General features: G+C 36.2%; 1 protein-coding gene across 1 annotated transcript in view; it reads left to right on the top strand.

The window, feature by feature from the left end:
• LDB3 (LIM domain binding 3) overlaps positions 1-21,885 on the top strand; it is a 119,624-nt gene that overhangs the window by 78,446 nt on the left and 19,293 nt on the right. Inside the window, exons 8-10 of the mRNA XM_050899395.1 lie at positions 8,986-9,021; positions 15,314-15,478; positions 17,134-17,241. Coding sequence (XP_050755352.1) covers positions 8,986-9,021; positions 15,314-15,478; positions 17,134-17,241 — 309 coding nt within the window. The remainder of the gene's footprint in view (positions 1-8,985; positions 9,022-15,313; positions 15,479-17,133; positions 17,242-21,885) is intronic.

The following is a 21,885-nucleotide window of genomic DNA, read 5'->3' as shown; positions in this document are numbered from 1 at the left end:
GAGGATTTTGCATGAATCAACAAAACACTGGAGTGTTTAAAAGAAAAAAAATCTTGCTATCATACTTACTCAAAAAACGCCTTTTTTTTTTTTATTATTTAAGAGTACATGAGCACTAGTTCCTTTTAAAATGCATTTCACTTTTCTTAGATAAGTACCATAGCAATTCAGTAAGCATGCCATGTAATACACAACGTTCATTTATATTTTCCTTATGGGAACACAAACAGATTCTGATCGTACCATCTTATCAGTGCCTGTGGAAAATCAGCATAACTGCATGAAATAAGAGCAACATTTTAACTTTTCCGGAATGTTGCTAAGATCAAACTTTGGTTCAGAGTGGGTGAATTTTATTTATATATGGGAAATTTTGATAGAATTTAAAATATCAATATGCAATTAACTTTTTTTCATAAACATCAACTGTACCTAAGTAAAAAAATCTTCCAGTTCTAATTTTCAACCAAACTAAATGGTTTTCTGACTAAGTAGTAATACAGTGTTTTCACTTAAATAGGAGTTGTGTATCCTTAATGTTTTATGAACATAATACAGATATTATTTGTTTCAAATAGTCCTAGTGCATGTACTATAATGGAAAAGAAAATGTCTAGATTATATCTCAATGTTCACATGTAACGTTATTTTTAAAGGTATTTTTTAATAATCAGAAAAGCATAGTTTGATCAGATATGAAATTAATGTGGATGTAATTAAGGAACCCCTTCCCATTAGCTCTGCTTCAGTGGATTTAATGATAAAAAGTCAGTGCATATAAACCATGAAATCAGATAGAGAAATAGTTGTAATCCTTTTTCCTGGAGGTTACAAAATAGAATCTAAATACTCTCCAAGCTTGTAGAATTTCAATTCTTTATGTAATTACAGAAAAAAAGTAATAGAAAAATTCTTCAATAGTTGGTAATTTTTGGAACTTTTGCAATGATAAAGACCTTTTGTGAAGGTGCTGTCATTAATCCCTAAGGCAAGATTGTTTACTACAGCATATTTCTACTGCTTAGTCCAGTCCTCCTCAAAAAATCTCCCAAGTGATGGGCTTTGTTAATTAAACTGCCAGTCAGATTTTTCTATCTAGTTTCTTGTTTATATTTAGACTAGTAATTCCTTAACTCTTACTTCTCAAAAATCTGCCTTTATGTTGTCATCGCAATCTTCAAGCCCAGAAAATGAATGTTACAGATCTTTCTTTATATAACTATTAAGAGGCCTTGTTTTTGCCTCCTGAGTAGGAGGCAGACTTTTTCTGTAAGGTGGAGAAATTGGGCTGGATTTGTCATTCTACTACATCTCATTGCTAGACACTGTAACGGACTTAGGCCTGATAAGAAATCATTAACAGCTTTAAGAAACCAGTAGTTTTGATCTAGCAAAAGGTCAAGTCTGGCCTGTTTCGGCCCTATTTTTAATATGTCCAGGCTTATCTCGCTGTGTGTTTCTCCTGATTGACCAACCCCATCTTGCAGTGTTTCTTGACCATTTGCAGAAGTCTGCTATTTTGCCTAGGAAAATTAGTCTCAATTAATGACAGGGAGGCTTAAAATAGGTTCCTGATTGAAGACTCGATGAGTCATGTAATTCTTTAAAATAGCACTGATGATAGGCAGGTATATCTGTCCCATGCTGAATATATTTTGAACTGTGACTGTTCTGCTGAGCAGAGGACAATGGTTGGTGACAATACTGTCTTCTAAATAGCCTCTGTGCCAAAAATAAAGTAAAACGCAGGATGTGGGTAGTGATATTAACCCCCTGCCCTTCCCAATATTGCCAGTAAAGCATAGTGTTATAAGCATTTAATGAAGACACAGCAAAGCTGATGCCAGTAGGAAATCAAAACCAAAAGGCCTTCCAGGTAAATCTGCTTGTCTGGTTATGACACAGGGAAATGCTCATTTTCTGCTGTGGTATAAGACTGTTTGATCTAAACTAACCCGTTTCCTGAATACTGCTGCCTTGCCTTCTACTCAAATGGTCTCCTCCTCACCTCCTAGGGTGCTTAGTTTGCAGAAGGAATACTGACTGCATGCAGTGTGTGCTGATGGGACGTGGCTAGAGTGTGACTTTAGGAAAGCAGGCATGAGAACTTGACCTCTCTTCCTTTCATGCATGAAAAAATTACAAAAGGAGAAAGGTTCTGTGGCTCCTTCCCTTGCCTCCCTCTTTTCACACCTGCCTGCATGGGAAGGAGAGTTAAGTTTTTGCTATGTAGTAAATACAGAGGTCACTTTCTCTTCATCGTGTTTTTTCTCTCATTATGCACAACTGTGTGGAGTATATCTTCAGTAGCAAGGAACAAGTATTTTAGGGACTACTTTATCACTTTTGAGAAGTCCAACTCATGCATATCACAGAGCTGTCTGAAGCCTTCTTCAGGGGCAGAAGAGGTGACACCAGTTTTTCACTTGTGCACTCAGGTTCCCACAGGGACTAAGTTGATTTTGTGGCTTCTTTAGCAGTGTCTACCATGAGTTTCAGTGACTGGGATTATCGTTACCTGTATCAGAAAATACATGGATACTTGCACAAATTTTAGTTTGCAAAGTTGAAAAGGTAGAATTTTTGGTATGGTACATGGTGGTACCAGATAATGACTTTCTTTAATCAGTTAGCCTTTAATCAACAGCTTTGTGCAATATACATGAAAATGAATTGACTAAAATTTGCTCTCAAGCACAATAACATTCTTTGTTCTACTGCTGCTTATCAAAGCCATCTGACAGCACCAAGACAAGCTAAGGCACCTTGATCCCCTTCCTTTGTCTGCCAGAATTTCCAATGATTAGCATTGCTGACCTGCCCAATTGCCCAAAAGTTCCAATCTATATGCTAATCAGATTACCAAAATCCTTTTGAAAGATATACCTTATTTTTCCACAACAGCCCATGAAATAAAGCAGACTTCTGTAGGTAGCTTTCTCATTTAAGGAACATAACTGCAATAAAGAATAATAAGCACATCAGTTTAATAGATTCTGATCCCCACCTACCTTTTAGCACCTAAAGAGTGACAAAAACGTAGGAATAGTGAAATAACTCAATTGTCTCTATTGAATTCTGAGTGAAACCAGAAGGGAAAATTGATCAAATATAATGTCTTTCTTCCCCAAAATACTCCTGGAAGTTCTGTGGGAAAAATGAGTTTAGAGATCATAAATTCCTTGTTTTCAAGCCAGTTCTCTGTAGAACCAATTGATCAAAGATGGTGACCGTAAGGTATGGTGTATCCACTCAAATGTACTCACTTAAAATTGAAAGAGACCTCCAAATGAAATCAGCAAATACCATGAAGCTTTTCTCAAAACAGTTCATAGAGAAAGTAATGCATAAGCTAACAGAGCTTGTTAAAGCTCAAGATTCAATGGGGGGGGTGGGGGGGTGTACTGACCTATATTTAACATCTCGTCTTTACCATCTCAGTCTTCTGCATGTTCCTGTCCCGCTCTTAACTTTTGCATGGGCAGAAATTACCGCCACTTTCATTCCTACTGTGCCACCTAAGATTCTCATATGCATCCTTCCGCTGATGTAGATGGCTAACCAAGGTACCAGTGCACAATGCTACCTTTCCCTCTGACTGCTCCCTTGCTTTGCCTTCAGTCCAACAAGGAAAAAGCAATTCTTGCATGTAGCAGGCTTTCCAACAAGCACGTCTAACCCAGAGGTACTCAGTTGTGGTCTGTGGATCATCAGACTGGCTCACAGAGCTTTGTTTAGGGTGAGCTGGAGAACTGGCTGATAGAATAGCACTGGCACTGCTTCCTTTTATTCTGCTTCTAAATTGCATTAATGTCAGCAAAATTACCCTAAATACTAATAACTTCCTAATAGTTCATTTCCACGTAAGCATTTGTTGTAGTTGACCCAGAATGTTACATGATTACAAATGAGAGAGAGGGAAGGTAAGAAAATCCTGAAGAGAATTTATGAAATAAAATATAATCCGCATTCTGAAAGAATGACAACTGCTCTAATTCATACCGCTTACTTATTTGGTTCAGGAGCTGAATAGAAAAGACGCATTAGTATATTTCAGATGCAGCTTCAAACTTAGGATAATACCATGTAGAGAAAGTATGAATTTTCTTATCGTCAATGTGCACAAATTAAAAAGTAAGTCTAAAAAACTACCAGCTGAAATTGAGATCTATGGGTTCTTGTTCTTCTCTCGGCTTCCCTGGAGAAAAGTGAAGTCACGATGAGAAAGAACACTTCAGTGAAAGGGGAATAATTTCCTGGTGTACAATACCTAAACTTGTTGTGCATTGGTTTTGTCGATAACGGTCACAAATACAAACTGAAAGCCTTGTTCAGGGGCCTGGTGGCAGATACCTGCACTTTACCAGTGGGGCTATAAAAAGCTAGAGGGAACCATTCAGATAAATCCACTTGCACACTTAAGGCCAAGATAGGGAATAATTCTCTGAAATAGATCCCAGCTCTAATTGCTCCACAAACTCAGAACTTTGCAGTCTTTGTTCTTATTAAAGTTATATGTTTACCAATAAGATAAATTGGAGTACATATACTTGCATGCCAAATATCACTATGTAAATCTTGGAAAAGAGTTATCTGCACTTTCACCAACACCGATGCTGCTGTATTTCCAGTTGCATTTATTATTTGACTGTTAAATATAACAGCATACCAGTAGATGCCACTAAAATGCATCCATAGGAGGTATTTGCTTTGATTTTAGTGAGCTGCTTTGATTGAGTTCCATACTACTTGTTGAGAATGAGTTGCTGGTTGTTTTTTCTTCCACTGAATATATGATAATGCTTTTCCTATTCTGTGGCACTGTCTGCACAAACCAGGATGCCTTCTGGGAGAAATCTATTTCCCTGTTTTGGAAAGCAGACATACTAGTAGGATATATTGCAATCGTTTTGGCGTGGGCTGCTCACATTCTTAACTACAGTGGCTGAAAAAGAGAGACTAGCTCTTCTACCCCTTTTTTTCTGATCCCAAGCTAAAGTTTTAACTCAGCCGGCATGATAGTTGTCTTCTGTCCTCTCCAGTTAACTGCCTGTGATTTCTTTGTGTGTCTTATGGTGTCTTTGTTAAGATAACAAAAATATAGCTTGGGGGGAAAAAAAGACAAACGATAGTTTTATATTCATCTGACCATGGAAAAATTCTCAGCTGCAAACACAGAAAGGTAGAAATAGCCTCAGTGGATCAGAACAGCAGTTAATCTAGCTCAGTGTCCAGTTTCCAACGGTGTCAGTATCTCGTGCCTTTGAGACAAAAATGTTTGGAAGGCAATTATGAAATACCTTTCACACAACTTTACTCCCAGACACCCTATAAGAGGTTTTTTTTTTAAATTATTTTGTGACTTCTACTTCGTAAAAGGAAATTTTATTTGTAGACAAATATGTTTATGTAAATATAAGTACATGTTAGGATGAAAGCTATTGTAAATCTAATAAGGACAAGTCCTGCAAATCCACAATATACTACTAGAAAAACAGAATTTTAAATTTCAATAGATATAGACCCTAATAATCTGTAAGTCTTAATAACTATTTCCTCTTTGAAAAAAGGCCAGTATATATCTGTCAGGTTCTATAGAAGATCATTGGATGATCAATACAGGAAAATACTGATAAACTGAATAGTAATATTTATTAAAAAATCCATAATCTCATATTAAAGAGGGTGAGCTGATATTTCAGATACTCAGTTGGGATTCAGGAGAGCTTATTTCAGTTCTTTGCCCTGCCGTGGACCTTCTTTTTGACCATGAGCAATTCTGTTAAGTTTTAGTTCCTCGTTTGTAAAATGAGAAAAATAGTCTTGCTCCATGAGAATATGGAGAAAAAAATCAACTATAGTATTCACTTATTGCTTCACTACTGAAAGACAGAGAAGGGTTGAAGGACCATGTGGTCTCTCAGGATGCCTAATGTTCCTTATGTCGTCAGATCTTCATTACAGATTAAATGATTCTGTCTCTACAACATTTTAATGGAACAGAGAGGAGCTATTCAAGAGAGAGTCTAGATCTGTTTTTCTCTAAGGAGAAGGTAGATGCATGAGCTCCACACCTCAGGTCACCTGTTACATGTACATGTTTGTTTGGGAATCTTTTACATTTGGTTTCCAAAAATAAGATAGAATGGGGAAGTATTCCAATGTCCAGTACATACAGTTCAGATTCAACAGACTCATTTATTGGAAACTCTCTGAAGTTTCTTCAGGCTCTTTTTAGGATCCAATAGCACACACAAGCTTGGCTCACAAATGAATTTTACATTTCGTTACTCAAACTATTATAATTCTTGCTAGTGTGTGGGAGGGAAAGGCTCTATTTCTAGCATTTCATTCACTCTGTCTTTATGACCATATCATGTAGCATGTTTTTATGAGAAGGAAACATTTCATAATTTCCATTGTATAATATACTGTGTAATTGGGAAGACAGTATATTGCATAAATAAATCTTGTTTGAGATACATGTCCAATATTTAATAAAATCTGTGGGAGTCGCACTGTTCTCTCAAAACAGTCATTGACTAAGGCCCTTCTATCAAAAGCCATTTCAGCTGGGGACTAAAAGGGCTGCAGACAAAAAAACCATTAATATTAAATCTCTCCCAGATAGCTCAAAACTACTATCCACTGCTGTCAGTTATTTGAGCAGCCTGTGTAGCCACAGAGACACAAACTGCTCATAACATTCTGAGCCAAATTCTTTCATGTTGTGAAGGTATCGACTTCACTGAGCCTGCCCCAGGGATGTATTTGACTCAAAAGGAAAATTAATTCTGCGTTTAGTTAGCAGAAAATGATTGATTGTAAAGGCTGGAAATCCAATAGTCTGTTCCTCAAAATGCAAGTATGGCCAATAAGAGACACATCAGATCTTGAGCCTTTCTCACTGTTAGCCAAACAGGAATTACTCCTGTTGACTGGGAAGAGAAATAGTTTCTGGAAGCAAAACCATGAAGAAGTATTGTGTGCCTTTGAGCTCATCTTTGCTTTTACTCTCTGCCTTTTCCTTTGCTTTATTCTGTGGAAGTATATTTACTATACTTCTCTCTCTCTCTTTTTAATCTTCACAACTCCCCTGCCATCGTCACTCAACGTTATCCTGTACTTGTACACTCATGGAAAAAGCTTTCGTGAAATCCTAACCTCAAAGTCAAGTGACACTTTTCTGCATTCCTTAGTATAGCCACAGCTAGTGGAGCAGAAGAGCTTGGATCAGATTAATAGTAACAACAGAGGCCTAACGCTGCTTCTGCCTGACCCCAACTGCCTGCCTTTTGGTCTTGACTGTAATTTCTCATAGAATATTTGGTAACACTGGAAATAAACAATGCTTTATTCTTTTCAGGCTGTGACTGTGTTTTTTAACATTCTCGCATGATGATGGCTCTTGCTACGCTAACACTTCCCCCCCCCACACGCACAGTTTCTAATCCATCCTCCTCTACCTTGTTTCATCCTGGCTTTCCTATACCTGACGTTCCAGTGAACTCACGGCTTGGTTACCGTAAAGATAGTGTTTGGTTTCTCATTGCTTTAGAGTGGTGAACCAATTGATCTTATTGGGGTATTTACTTTCAAGACAGGTTCTTCCATTCTGACCATAATCACATTCTTAATCAGACAGCCGCATCTGAGGGTCGTTTCAGATCTACTTCTGGGTTTGAAAATCTGGCTTCAGTTCACATATTTTATGGGTGACATTTTAGTTAGCGGTTTTAAAAGTTGGTAGAGAACACCTATGCCCAAACCTTTGCTGATGTAAAATGGACTGGGTTTTATAACTTTATTGGAGCTAAACTAAGGAAAGAGTATGTGACCATACGTATATATGTATGTGTACATACATAAACACAGAGAGAAATATATAAAATACTACTAATTATGTGGAAAATATTAAGAATAGCTTTCCAAACACAATGTAAGATAATGATTGGAGCCCAACAAATCCACATAAATAAATACATGTATTCCTTTTTTTCAAAGGACTTTTCAGCAGGAAGGTTCAGTTGGGTAAATGAGGGCATTTGCTTTGCGTTTTTTAATTTTAATTTTCAGTTAAGAAAAATGCTCTCATTTGGCATATTTCAACTTTAAACGTGTTGAAATTCCAGCACAATTCCTTAAATAGGAAAGGACGCAACCACCCACTAAATTGCTAAATATCGAGACTATCTCAATTATTTAATTGGATTTCGAACTTAGGAGTCTAAGGCTAAAGGATTCTATTCTTTATGAAAATACCTCTGTCCTAACTTCTTACAGATACACAATTGCTTGAACTTAAACTGATCAGTTATTTTTGTAAGCGTGTATGTGTGTTTACCGAATAACAGCCTAATTCTCTGTCACTGAAGTTGAGGCTTACTCACTCCTCACCTCAATGAAGGAATGATTTCACATGTTTCTAATCCAACTTAGATTGAGAAAACTAGTACTTACTTGGGTAGGACAGAGAATTTTTAAGTGATGCCAGACATATATAATCCATCTTGTATGAGTCTTTGTTAACCATTTAGCTGCTTATCGCTTCAAAATATTGGATCCTTGAGGACTGCCCAAGTCTGATTACTTGTACCACTTGGAGTTGGCATCAGAATGTGTTCCACTGGAATATTCTTGAAATTTTCTTTTAAGAGGGAACTTATTAAAGTCAAAACTATACCTGAAATTATATACATACATATAATGTCTAATTTGTAACTGTTAATTTTCCTTCATTTTACTTTAATATTGAAACAAAGTTGTTTGCAACTGAGAAGAAGCATACAGTAAACTTGCATACTTGGTGGGTTTCACTTGGAGAGCTGAAGAGGTTTCGCACAACTATATTTATGAGCAACCACTCTAGGATGCTTTTTGCAACCAAACATTTCTCCTCAACCCATCTTCTTTCTCCCTGGCTTTTTTTTGCCACCACTGGCAATTGCATTTACTTTATTCATACTCTATCCCCTCCTTTCGCAGAGACAAGGAAAATGTTGCTGCAGCATCAGGAAACAGGTAATGTTTGCTGTGTGTGTTTGGCTTACCTCCTATTCAGAGTTTACCTCCACTTTCCCCATATCGTTCTGACCTCAAAAACATGGAATTTGTACACTGAGCAGATGATGACTGTAGAGGTTTCAACTAAGTGGGCTTGTTAGGCATTTCTTTCTAATGTAGAATTCAAAAAGCTCTGTGAGATGGGGCAGGCGGCGATCATGTTTCTCAGAACTTATAAGCCTGAAAAGTAAGAAGCTTTTATCAAATGTTCTTGAAATGGAGTATTGTCAGTTTGTGGTGGAGTTTTAAGAACAATTTCCATTTTAAACTTTGTCTAGATTGTTCAAGATGTTTTTAAAATCTAAATAAGATTATCTTTTTGGTATTTTAAGAACACTTATATATCAGATTCTTGCGTATCTTGATTGATCCTCGATGGGTTATGAGGTTCAAAACAGTATCTCTGTAAGTTCTTTCATTTCAAAAGTTTTCTTCTCCCAAAGAATCTCAGCACATTTTGCAGTTACATATAGAAATGTATTGTTTTCTATTAGTTCATATACTAAAACATACAAGTACTGAAACTCAGGTACTTCTTGAGTGAATCTGACCAATTGTTTAATGGAGCGAAGAAACGCCTCTTATTAGTTTGTCACGAAAAGAATTCTGTCTCACTGCCTTCCTGTGTCTTGTTGATTCCCGCCTAAACAATGTGCAACCACTTTTTATTTTTGTTTTTCATGAGACTGCTCACATTTGAACAAAGGTTGCATTGAATTAAAATCCAAGTGCAAGCATTATCATTACTAATGACACAAGCAATGGCAACTGGCACTTGGAACTGTAGGGGAAATTTATTTTTATTTTTAAATTAATTATGTCAAAAGAATGAAATAAACCCCTTGATTCCTGTATAACAACTGTATATAAATTAAATTGAAAAAACAAGTAACACATGTTAGCATTTCACTAGCAGTTTCATTTGTGTAAAATCATCCACAGGACTATGCAGCTGCTCCACTGAAATCTCTTTTTTTATTATTATTTTATTTTACCAGGAACAATTTCTGATGTATGACTGGTGTTAGTGTCATACTACATTGCCTTAATTTTGCATTGTTTGTCATACCATAGCTTTTCTCCACCTCCATTATCATCACAGCTCTGCTATGTGTCTTATTTTGATATTCCTAGCAATATGGTTTCCAGATTTAACACAAGGTACCTTTTTTTAATTCTTAAAGCCTTAAAACTAATAAACTATCAAGATTTGTCATGACTTCATCTGCAATATCATGACGATCTCCTATAGTATAAGAAATTTGGGGATACAAAGAGAGGACACTGGATATTTACGGGTATAAGTCTTCTTCCCAGAAAAAGAAAAGGCAGAAAAATAAAGCCTTCATTATTAAACCTAGACTTAACTTGAATTTTCAGTTATGAGGTTCAGCACTTCTGTTGTGGTTTTTTTGGGGTTTTTTTTAAATCCTGAAGGCTTTACTCCATATAAATAATAACTGCTGTCTTAAAGGGCCAGGTATCAGCATTCTAAAATGCTGCTTTATTTAGTATGGTAGACAGTAAGAACATGTATCTCTGAAAACTAAAAAATCAAACAAACTTTTTTCTATTAAACCACCAGCTGCTTCTGTGGCTGGAATTCTGTCAAATACCTACTATTACCTAAGAAATTGGTGATGTGATAATAAATACCTCATTTACAAATCCCCTTGTAATCTTTGTTACCCAGGCCTACAGCTACTACACATGCGCCACAGTATGTGACCTCAAGTATTTGGCATCCTCCTAAATCAGGCACCATGGATGCCAACACTGACAGTGCTAAGCCAGTGGCCTCCAAGGGGTCTGTGAGGCTTGGAGCGGGTCCAAGTCAGAGGGAGGCCGGTTTCATCACTACTGGCCGGAAAGTCCCTCTTACTTCATCCAGTAATCAAAGGTACACTGTGACGTGTAACTGCATAACTGACCCGGTTTGGAGCTTTGGAATGGTTTGGTAATAACAACCTCTAACTCCTTCAGACGGAAATGCCCATCGCCTAAAAGGCAGATGTCTAAGTTCTGCAAATTCCAGCAACTTCCAGTTCATGTGGGTTTTACGTTTTAAGTGGCACTCTTAAGGATCGCACCTACAATATAGAGACAACAGTCATTAAGCACCTTCTGCAGAGAAACAGCAGCTGATACTATTCACTGTATTTCTACAAACATTCCCATATTGAAATGCAAAACTTGTCCACGTTATGTCTTTCTAAATGCCTTCTCCAGCACATTTTCTAGAAATGTTACAACAGGAGATAATTTTTGCCTATTTGTTTTTGTTCCCTATATTTTCAATTCTTTACAAGAGATCTGTTGGAGGATTTGAAACAAAGAGAACTTCATGCATTACATAAAGGAGACTTAAGTACTGCTTTAATAATCCACTCGATTATTATTTGGACAGAAAGTCTCAGAACTCAGGACTTTACTGAGAGGAAGAAGTGTATCTGCACTTATTTTTTTAAATGTTAGAGTGCGTTTGTTGCTGTGTTTTCTCATTATGGTTGTTAACCATTTTTATCCTCTTAACCTCTACTGATCTGTGTTCCTTTTCATGAGTGAAAATCAGCTAAGAAGAGATATGTGTGTTTGTTTTCATCCACGTAACTTACTCACGTTGTGCATTTTATGTTTATTTGTTACCACAAATATGGAGATGTTTGAGAACATAATTTCCTTTGATTTTCCTTAAAATACAAAATACTGTAAAGAATAAAAGTGTACAGAATGATGGTATTAAAAAAAAAAAAAGAAAAAACTCTAACATATGTAATAATGAAGCTGTTATAATAGATGATCTATTTTATAAAGCAGCATTCACATTTATCAGTTCTTAAAATTCTTCTGCACCTGAAGAACTGGAAAAAAAAAAATCAGATTGAAAATCTAGAAAGGAGGCAATCTTGAGGAAAAAAAAAATTATTTTATTTGAATATCTAATAATTTAAAATTTATAGTGGTTAAACTAAAAACATTCAAGTTAGTCTGAGTTCTTTCTATAAAACTGAGTAGAGAATTAGTTACCAACTGCATATAATTTATGTAACCAGATCACCCTGATTTTTAAGGTTACATCTACTTCGTTTATATTTATTCCAATTCCTTGTTCCGTTAATTTAATATATTCTACCCTGCAGGAAGATGATCAAGCCTCTAACATTTTAATCACATAAAAAGAACTATTATAAACAGCATGCAAGATAAAATTTGTTTGTGTTTCTTTTAAATTTTATAAGGTGTTCCAGTATATTTGCATTTATTTTATTTATATGTCTTTGTCCAGTTCAAATCTGTCTCCACACAGGTCCATGTCCACACATGTTCTTATCTTTTTTTTTTCTTTCTTTTAAATATATATCACTGAGTATGTGTTTTGGTTAACATTTTGGAGATCATTACAACAATTAAGTAACTTCACTGTTTTCTTCTATTCAAGGTATGAAGTCTTGATTCTTTTGAAATCTGTAGCAAATTCCCTTTCACGTCAGTGAAAATAATAGAAAGACAAAATAGGTGAAATCCTAGTTTGTATTTGGTTTTAGGACATATCTTAAGTTCCATTTTTATGTGCAGTATAGTTTCAGTCCTTTCCTGTTTGCCAAATCGAAGATATGTAAGTACTAAATTTAGACTCGACACCTTTTAATGTGACAATTCCAGTACCCACTGCTGCACAGGGCAAAAAAAATCCTGCGAGTATTAAAACTCAGTACCAGACTAGCCCGTGATCCATAGCTGTGATGTATTATATACAGCTACTCTGCTACATAGTCTATGTAACTGATACTGTATTAGCTAAGCGGAAGAATTTGCATCATAATGCAAATGCATCAAGATGGGAGAACTGATCTGAATTTCAAATGCGTATTATGATGGATGAACTTTTGCAAAACTGTTGCGAAACTTGTGGTGTAATGATTTGAAAACCAGAATTGCAAACAGGATGAGTATTTTCAGGAGCTCACTTGTTATGTATATAATTGCAGATGAAACTCATAAGGGAGAAAATACTGATTTTCTGCTTTTGTTGTGGGTTGCATTCAACTTTGAAATTGGTGGGCATAACAACCACACTTCCGTTTCAGCTAATCGAACAGTAAAATACTCAGCTGAAATAAGACACCATCAATTAGACTACTCAACCCTACAAGAAGGCGGAGAAGAGGAGGAGGACGAGGACAGGGGGAAATGGGACAGTCCCTTGAAGAGCAAGGGATATTATGCATTCTGAAGTACCGAGCACTCATTCTAGGTCCTGAGGAGTATAACTTGTTGAATCAGTGCTTCTGAGAGAAGCAAAAGAAAATATTAGATAGAATGGCTGAAAGACAGAGAAAATATTTGCACAGTGGCAAATTTGCATAGGAAAAAAAGCTGAGAGAAAGTATGTTTGAGGGCTAAGGTTTGGCTGGAAAACAGTCATGGAAATGTAAGCTTTCTTTTGTTATTTGATACTTACTGTGCTCAGGAAAGAATATTTTGGGCATTCTTTGTACATTGCACAAGAGAATTGCTGAATTCCATCACCCTGATAGGAGTCATTTGTAAGAACCCAGAGATGTGGCAATATACTTATGAGTTAGGTCAAAAGAAGTAAAAATATATCTATTCTTATACCGCTGCTTGTGGACAAGACAACTATGTCGTGTACAGTAATGCCCTGCTTTAAAAAGAAATAGATGTATTAGGGTAACTACTAAAGAAAATTAATCTACAGCACAATAATATGGCATCAAGAAAAATGTCCCTTATGCCTGGGGGACATATGCTTATATTGTCACTGAATTTTGTGCCCCAAAATAGTATAATAATCTGAAAAATCAAATTGCAATTAGTTGTTTTTCAGTGGCTTATTTGTTCTGTGGATAATAATTAAGAAAATCCACAGTAAGATCTGCCTAAACACAAAATTAAGCTTTTGTCTTCTCTTGTTTCTCCCTTTTTTCCCCCCTTTTAATTTTAAATGACCTAGTGATTTTTGTTAGGTTTATTGACAAGTGAATAATGAATGTACATATTATTATTCTTTTGTTGATACTGAGTTCATCGAAACAGTCAGCAAAGAACTTGAATCCTGTTAAGTCCACTTAATGATTTTTTTTTTTTCTTTTTTTTTCTCTCATTTGATGTAAGAGCTAGTGGAAGACAATAAACTGAACCTCCCAAAAGATTGGTTCATTTCTTAGCAGTGGATGGCTTTGACTAAACTGTCTTGCAAAGCTGCCTAATAGATAACTTTGCCCCATTTGTCTGCAAGAGATGAGTCATACTCTCCAAATGTGAGTGAGGCTGCAAGGCTGAAATATGTTAATGAGCACTGGGTGCTCTGCTAGCAGGTGATGAAAGACACTAGTAGTTCAGTAGGTTACTAAAATGGCCACAAGATACGAGGCTAGATTATTACTGTTATTATTCATTTCAATTAATCTATTTTGCAATCAAATAAAGAGAAAATTAATTAAACATTAATATTTCTCTGCTCCATGTTATCTGGGCCACAATAGCACGAGGGCCACAAGGATAACAGCTCGTACTCATCACCCAAGTGGTTTTAAAACTGGTGTAGTAAAATTTTATGCTACATCTTCCCTTTGTATTTTGGATACTGTTCTATGTGTAAAAAGGCATCTTATTATTTGATGGGTTGGCCAGTGTCATGTAAGGTGAGTTTAGGTCAGAGATGAATGGTCTCCTTTTAAACATCTTTCCACTACCTGTATTGCACAAAACTGATTAAACCCAACACAAAACTGTGCTGACTGGATTTCTAGACTATGAGAACTTGCAGGAAACCTGCTGATACAGGACTATGATAATATCCCTTAAATTGCTTTTCTTCATCTAATTAAAAAGTTTACTCCTAACATAAACTTCAGCTCCAGGAGTAAATATTAGGTGCAATTTATCTGAGCTCAAAGAGTTTGTCACAGGCTCTTTGCAACCATTTAAGTATTGCATACCATGTTTCCTACCACTGGCTTCAGTGGGAGCAGGACTTAAGTGCTGTATAACACCTGGGATGAATTTCAGTCAAGCAGGACCAAAACTGCATTAGTCTTAACTGCACATCCAAAAAGGCCTAACAAATGTCTTTTTTTTTCTTTGCATAATTGTGCTTTTCCCTCAGTAACACAGCCTGCTACTATGTTTGCAGCTTCAGGTTCAAACATAGTAGGTTTTATGCTCTACATTTAAATACGCACCTTCTTAAGATGCTTCTTGTTTTATTTAATTTAACTCTAATTAGTACCCCTGTTGAGCATGCTCCAGTGTCTACCAGTTCTGCCTCTGCTCCTGCACCACATGCTTCAGCACATCAGCCTGCTACTGCCGCTCAAAATACAGCCAGTCTGATGACACCACCAGCAACCACCTCAGTAGTGCAGGAGTCTTTCTCATCCTCCTTCCAAAGGTAATGCTTCATTGCTTTGTCCTTTCACAGATACGCCCCTGTATGGCTCTGGAAATGCTGCATACACGTTCTTAATTTAAGAATGTAGTATGTAAAAGCTGTAACCTATTTTATATGCTCTTATATATTTTGGTGTGTTTTCTTATTTTGAAGTATATGTTGTTCGTGTTTGCAAAGAATTTGCAAAATAAAACTGCCCTAAAAAATGTAGCTTTAAGTCTGCAATACAGCTTACATTTTTAGAAAGCAAGTCTAGGGTTAAAACTAGAAATGGTTTTTGACCACTTGTAATAAAACCAAAACAACTCCTCATAATAGTTACAGTGGTTGAATGAAGGTTCTTTTACCAGTGTTTCTGCAGTATGACATGAAACAGAAAATGAGAAAATGTCATTTACTCACGTGATTGAGCTTACCATATCATAGCAGCTGTCAGTAAAACATGGTGGACAATGAGCAATATGTCAGTAAAACCACACATTTGATGAGTGACTTGCTCTGTAAGGTATTAAGTCAATTAATTTCTATTAGATTTATCTGCTCTCTTTTCTCTAATGAGATGTAGCTATAGAGCTAAAGTGAGTTTCAAGGAGGTATGCATTTATAACACTTGTAGTACAGTAGGAGTTACAGTTGTATATTAAAAGCTGTCAGTCTGTGAAGAAACACGTGGGATTTATACCACTGTCACGTTATAGTAATTTTGGAGATAGTAAGAGTGAATTCCTTTGGTGCATATTATTCTTTTATCTTTGTTTTTTGCTCCATGAATATTCCTAAAAGATGTATATTTTAGCATGCTTTAAAAATCCAAGGAGAAACACGCTTCCAGTAATATAAACTACTTTAAATAATTGAGACCCGAGATGTAGTCTGTCATATCTTAGATTTGTGTACATGGAATTGGAAATGTTCTCTTGGTTCTACTGCTTGTTTAATTTTTTGCTATTTGACTTAAATTATTTATGTATACCAACTACTTAGTTTCTCACTTTAGTCAGTTTTTACCTAACCGTGACCTACTGGACTCCAGTGTTTTTATTCCAGTGCAAGAAAATCAATTATCCAGCCAGCAAAGGAGGTTTGACTAAGGTATTATTCTGTAATTCAGAACTGTGCTGTAAGGCACTTTCACATGAAATAACGATACGGTTTAAGTAATTTTTATCCCACAGTTGAAACTGTAATATGAAGAAAATGGATTATCTAATATATGCTTCAAAAATAAATGCCTCTACTAAACTAATCATGCCAATGACTTGTGTTTTAAATAGGAGAATCTTTTGTCTGGTACTGCTTGCATATTAAAAAGTTTAGCTTGAATTCAGACTCAAACATCTTCAGATGTTGCAGATAAAAACATGTATCGTTGACAAAAGTCCTGTCCTGAAATATTGTCTTTCTTAGTTATCTATAGACTCTGGTTTTACGATTTTTACATAATGTGTGCATTTTGTCTTGTGTTCTGTAGGAATGTGCTTGGTTGTGCTATTCTGTAAGTCTGCAGATGTATGCTACAGAAAACCTGTTCCTGGTAACTATGCAGCAGTCCTCCTGTATCTGAACTCCAACAAGGCTTGATTCTGATGTCACTATTTTTGTCCCTGTTAAATTATTTTGTACATGCTTTCATGCTTTTACTGTGTCTTCTGCAGAGTGCTTGCAGCCCCCAGCTCTCTTTCACAGCCTAAGCCTTTCCATGGGTCCAAGAACATGTCATTAGCAGCTTCCACTATTTCGTCTGCTATCTCATCTCAGTCTAGGTATATCTGTAAAGTTCTCCTCTTCTTCTTTTAACTTAATTTGGTTTTATTCTGTATTACTCTCTCCAATTTAACGTTTTCAGCTTCTTAAGAGATTGGCTTAGCAGAGTCTACTGAAAAGCATGATGTGTTTAAAGGAAGAGCCTTCTTGCTTATCTTTCACGTTAAAACTGAGCTAGGAAACACCTAAGTTTTAGATTTAGGATATGTGACCAAAAGATCCTTTTGGAACAAAGATATTTCAGTTGGTTGGTTTGTGCTGTTTTTGCCATCTTAAAATGAAAATATTTGTCTAGTGACACTGGGTGAGAATGACAGACACACACACACCCCCCCCCCCCCCCCACCCCGGTGAAAACACAGGATCGCAGGAATTGCAGGCTTTCTTTTATTATGCTCTTAATCATGACTAATGAAAGACCACTGATAGGGAAAGGTAGCATCTATCACTAGAAAGAGAGAATGCTGCTGTACTGCCTCACTGCTAAGCCTTTTCATTGCTTTCACTAACACTTTGTCAAGACTAACAGAAGAAAGCGGTAGATTTTAAGATTCATTATTTGAACACAATCTTCAGAAATAATGAAAAACTGAATCAGCAATACATTTGAGATTATAATTATCCATGTCTCTCTTATCTTGATATAAAAAGGTAGTTAGGAATCACCCAAAGGTAATGTTTGAAATGAACAAAGCACACAAGTTTGAAGGCTACACATTAAGAAGTATAATGATCTTTCTCAAGAGTATCATCGAAAACAGCAGTTAAGTGCTATGCATAGGTACATACTTGAAAGCATTTCTGTTGGCTTCACGTCACTGAAACCAATGCAAAAATGAAATAGCCACAGAACAGAAGATCAGAAGAGTTCTGAGTTTTAGGACATGAACATGGCTATTTACAGCCATGGGAATTACATAGGAGATGTAATTCCTGTATGAAGCTGATAAAACATAAGAAATAAAATTAATTGCTGATGTAATTCTATTTATTTGAGTGGAAGTACACTAATTGTAACTCTAGTTTCAATTAAACTATGAAGTTGGTGAATGTCACCAGAATGTTACCAAGAATAGAAGGTAAGAACAGATGCAAGGGTGTTTACTGCCCTTGACATCTAGTTTTATGTATGAACTTTGAAAATTCCAAAGTGATGAGTTACTTAAGGAATTAATTATTTGTGGGTATCCATCACAAAATACCTTAAGAGGACCTAATTCTCACATTGTGAGAATCATAGAATCGTTTAGGTTGGAAAAGACCTTTTAAGATCATCGGGTCCAACCGTTCACCTAGCACTGCCAAATCCACCATTAAATCCACGTCCCTAAGCACCACATGTACACATCTTTTAAATACCTCCAGGGATGGTGACTCAACCAGTTCCCTGAGCAGCCTGTTCTGATGCTTGACAACTGTTTCGGTGAAGAAATTTTTCCTAATATCCAATCTAAACCTCATCTGGCGCAACTTGAGGCCATTTCTTCTTGTCCTATCGCTTGTTACTTGGGAGAGTACTCAGTGCATTTCAGAAGTAATTACTACACTGCTTTTTCGTTCAGTCCTGTGGTATGATTAGGTTCTTAAATGTCACCTGTACTATTTCATCCACTGTTTGTTTTACTAACAAATCTCTTAGTCAGTTGGAATGATCACACATCTCTGGGAGAAGAGACTCCTACATAGTTGTTGTAGGAGACAGTTAAAAGCCTCTTATAACCAGGCAAAGTCCCTTGCTTCCTAAGCAACGATAACTGTGCATATTTGAGCTTGATTAAACGCTGGCATGCAAAACCTATTTATTTCTTCTGAGCTACAGAAAAGACTCAGTTTTAGTGTTTCTCTCAGTTGAGGACTGAAATGTATCCATTGGTCAGAACATGAAATTAAATTGAAGCCTTGGTGACTGCTCTGACCAGACAGAGGACATCTATTCATGTTTCATCAGCCTATATCTTAGGACCTATATGAATCTTGCTATGAGAGGTATATTTTTACATACCTGCATAAGAGATTTCCTTGGTATTCCACTAGCTTCAGTGAGAACTGTACATAATAATAGGTCTCTGAAGCCTGCATGTTGTAGTAGTACTGCACGTAATACTTTTTATTTCTGCAATATATGCATATTTCATTGAGATTAGCATTGATCTCACAAAAGGCCCTAGTTTTTCCCCTTCAAGAAAAACAATCACATAATGAAAGACTTTCATTTAATGAACAATTTTGGAGGAATGCAGAAAGATAAAATCACAGATGCATTGCATATATCACTTTTAGGACTCCACTGGTAAAAATCTTAATCAGATTTATTTTATTGCCCATCCAAGATTAGAAAGTCATTCTTACACTTGAGTGAAAAAAAATTTTACTCATTGACAATTTCTGAGTATCTGGAATAGGAGGATATAAGGGGAGGGCTAAAGAACACATCACACTTTTAAAATGTCAAAACTACAAATTTTCCAGTTTTAAGAAATGACTTTATTTCAGAAATAAAACTTCCTTTGGATTTTGTTTTTATTATTCTGTGAAGCTGTCTGACTAGGTGAAGACAGACATAGATTTGAACACTGAGAATGCTGCTAGTCAGGAAGGCCATGCTAAAATTGGACTATTGAGTTATAAGACTGTACTCAGAGTCATCTAAAAACTTTGGAAATCCTTATGAATATGTGAATCATAGCATCATGAGCTTTTAAATCAGAGTTATAAAAGTGGTAGATCTCTAGAAACCTTTCAGAGACAGACAGTTTATCATCATAGAAAATCCTTAAAATAAGGCTGCCCAAGTAGGAAGAAGGCATGTTTTCACAAAACGGTTAATGCATGCATACTTTTTTTTAACTGAAGGCTATACATTTAAGAAGCTCATAATGAATTTGTATTAATCACAGAACTATGGATAGACCTTCTGAATCCCAGAATAGGCGCTCTTCACATTGAAGTATGGTAGCTATGTTGGTCAGGAATAGAGTACAACAGTTACCTGGGACAGATTGACAACTGCTGGCATAGCTTTTGGTCTAAGAATTAGATGCAGATATCTTTTGTTATCTTTTGGGATAAATCTACTCTTCCATAAAAGAGCTACATTTTCATTGCTGTCTTGGAAATGACAGTTAAGCAACAATTATGTATAATTTACATATAAACAGCTAATAAATTAGTATAAAGATAGCCATTATTTGCTGACACTACTTGCATGGCGATCTTAGAGCTAATATAATACTATTTTTTGACTGAGCCTTTATCCATTTCACTTTAATTTCGCATTCCTTTAACAGGGAGAAGGGAAGCAGTGTGAGGCCTTGAAACTATAAATTCATTTGTAGTTATGTATCAATATGGACTAATCAGTGTGAATCACAATTTTAATGAGTAATGAGGATAAAAAGATCACCTTGAGATATTAAAATTTACTTCCAAATCAAATGTCTTTTATCTCCTGCATTAGATTGGCGTGGACCATTTTACCCTTTCCTGCCCCTTTCAAAGGAAGCAGGTTGTCCGGGGAGGCTGTGCGTCTCCAGTCTTGAAGGTTTTCAAGACACCATTGGATAAAGCACTGAGCATCTGGTCTGACCTCAGAGCTGGCCTTGCTTTGAGCAGGAGGTTAGATGAGACACCTCCTGAGGTCTCTTCCAGCCTGAAAGATTCTTTGAATCTATGAAAAACAACTGTCCATTTCAGAAAGCAATGCTTTAATCAGACTACTAAAACCTATTGCTCGTACCTGGCAAATACTTAAGTCAAAGATATAAGATCTACAGCATATCATCAGCTTTATACGCTACTGCCCTAAAATCTTACTTGCCAATGGATGACACGGGTATCATGCCGACATACACTTCAAGCTGTTATCAGCGGGCAAATGTTATTGTCTTAGCTAATACCTCTCTTGGAAGTTCAGTAATTCAGCAAGCCTCGGGACATAAAGGCAAATCAGAAACTTGTAGGACCTGTAAAAAATTGGTTCCCTGATAATCAGGTACAAGGAGCAAACTCTGGTTGGTTGGTTCGTTGATTTTGGAGGGCTGTGTTGCAGCTGAAATGGGTTCTTTATCTTTGTGCACTACTTCCATGTTTGTTTTAAAAACTGTCATGTATTATAGCTAGTGTATTCAAACATAAGGGTCTAAAACTGGCTTCTAAATTAATTTATAATCCAAATTTTCATTTAGAAATCAAGCAATGTATTAGCATGCCAAAATACAGACTTAAAAATCCAGTTTCAGCTTGGCATATACCATTGGAGCATTGCAGCATTTCATGTAATTCTAGTTCAAAATAAAATATGGATGACCTTAGTTACAATGGTATCCCCATCCTGTAAAACATGCTCAGGTAGAATGAGGCTGAGATTTTACCACCATTGTTCCAGTGTTTGTTGGGGTTTTTTACCTTCTCGATACCTTAAAAAGGTCCACCGAGAAAATGCAGGAGGATTTCTTGATCAATGTCCTTAACTATTTAAATTTGATTTCAAACTTTGGTAGATCCAGTTCTATAGTGATTTTGCTTTTGTGAGCAAGGCCATATGCATAACACCTAACATGAGTAAAATCTTTATAATGTTCCTAAAGAGGAATGTTTGAAGTCATTAATCCTTAACTGATCGTGTTACTCTTACTTTTAAATCT

Source organism: Gymnogyps californianus, chromosome 6, assembly GCF_018139145.2.
Source record: "Gymnogyps californianus isolate 813 chromosome 6, ASM1813914v2, whole genome shotgun sequence".
Taxonomy (NCBI): domain Eukaryota; kingdom Metazoa; phylum Chordata; class Aves; order Accipitriformes; family Cathartidae; genus Gymnogyps; species Gymnogyps californianus.
This window is presented reverse-complemented; position numbering and strand designations above follow the sequence as displayed.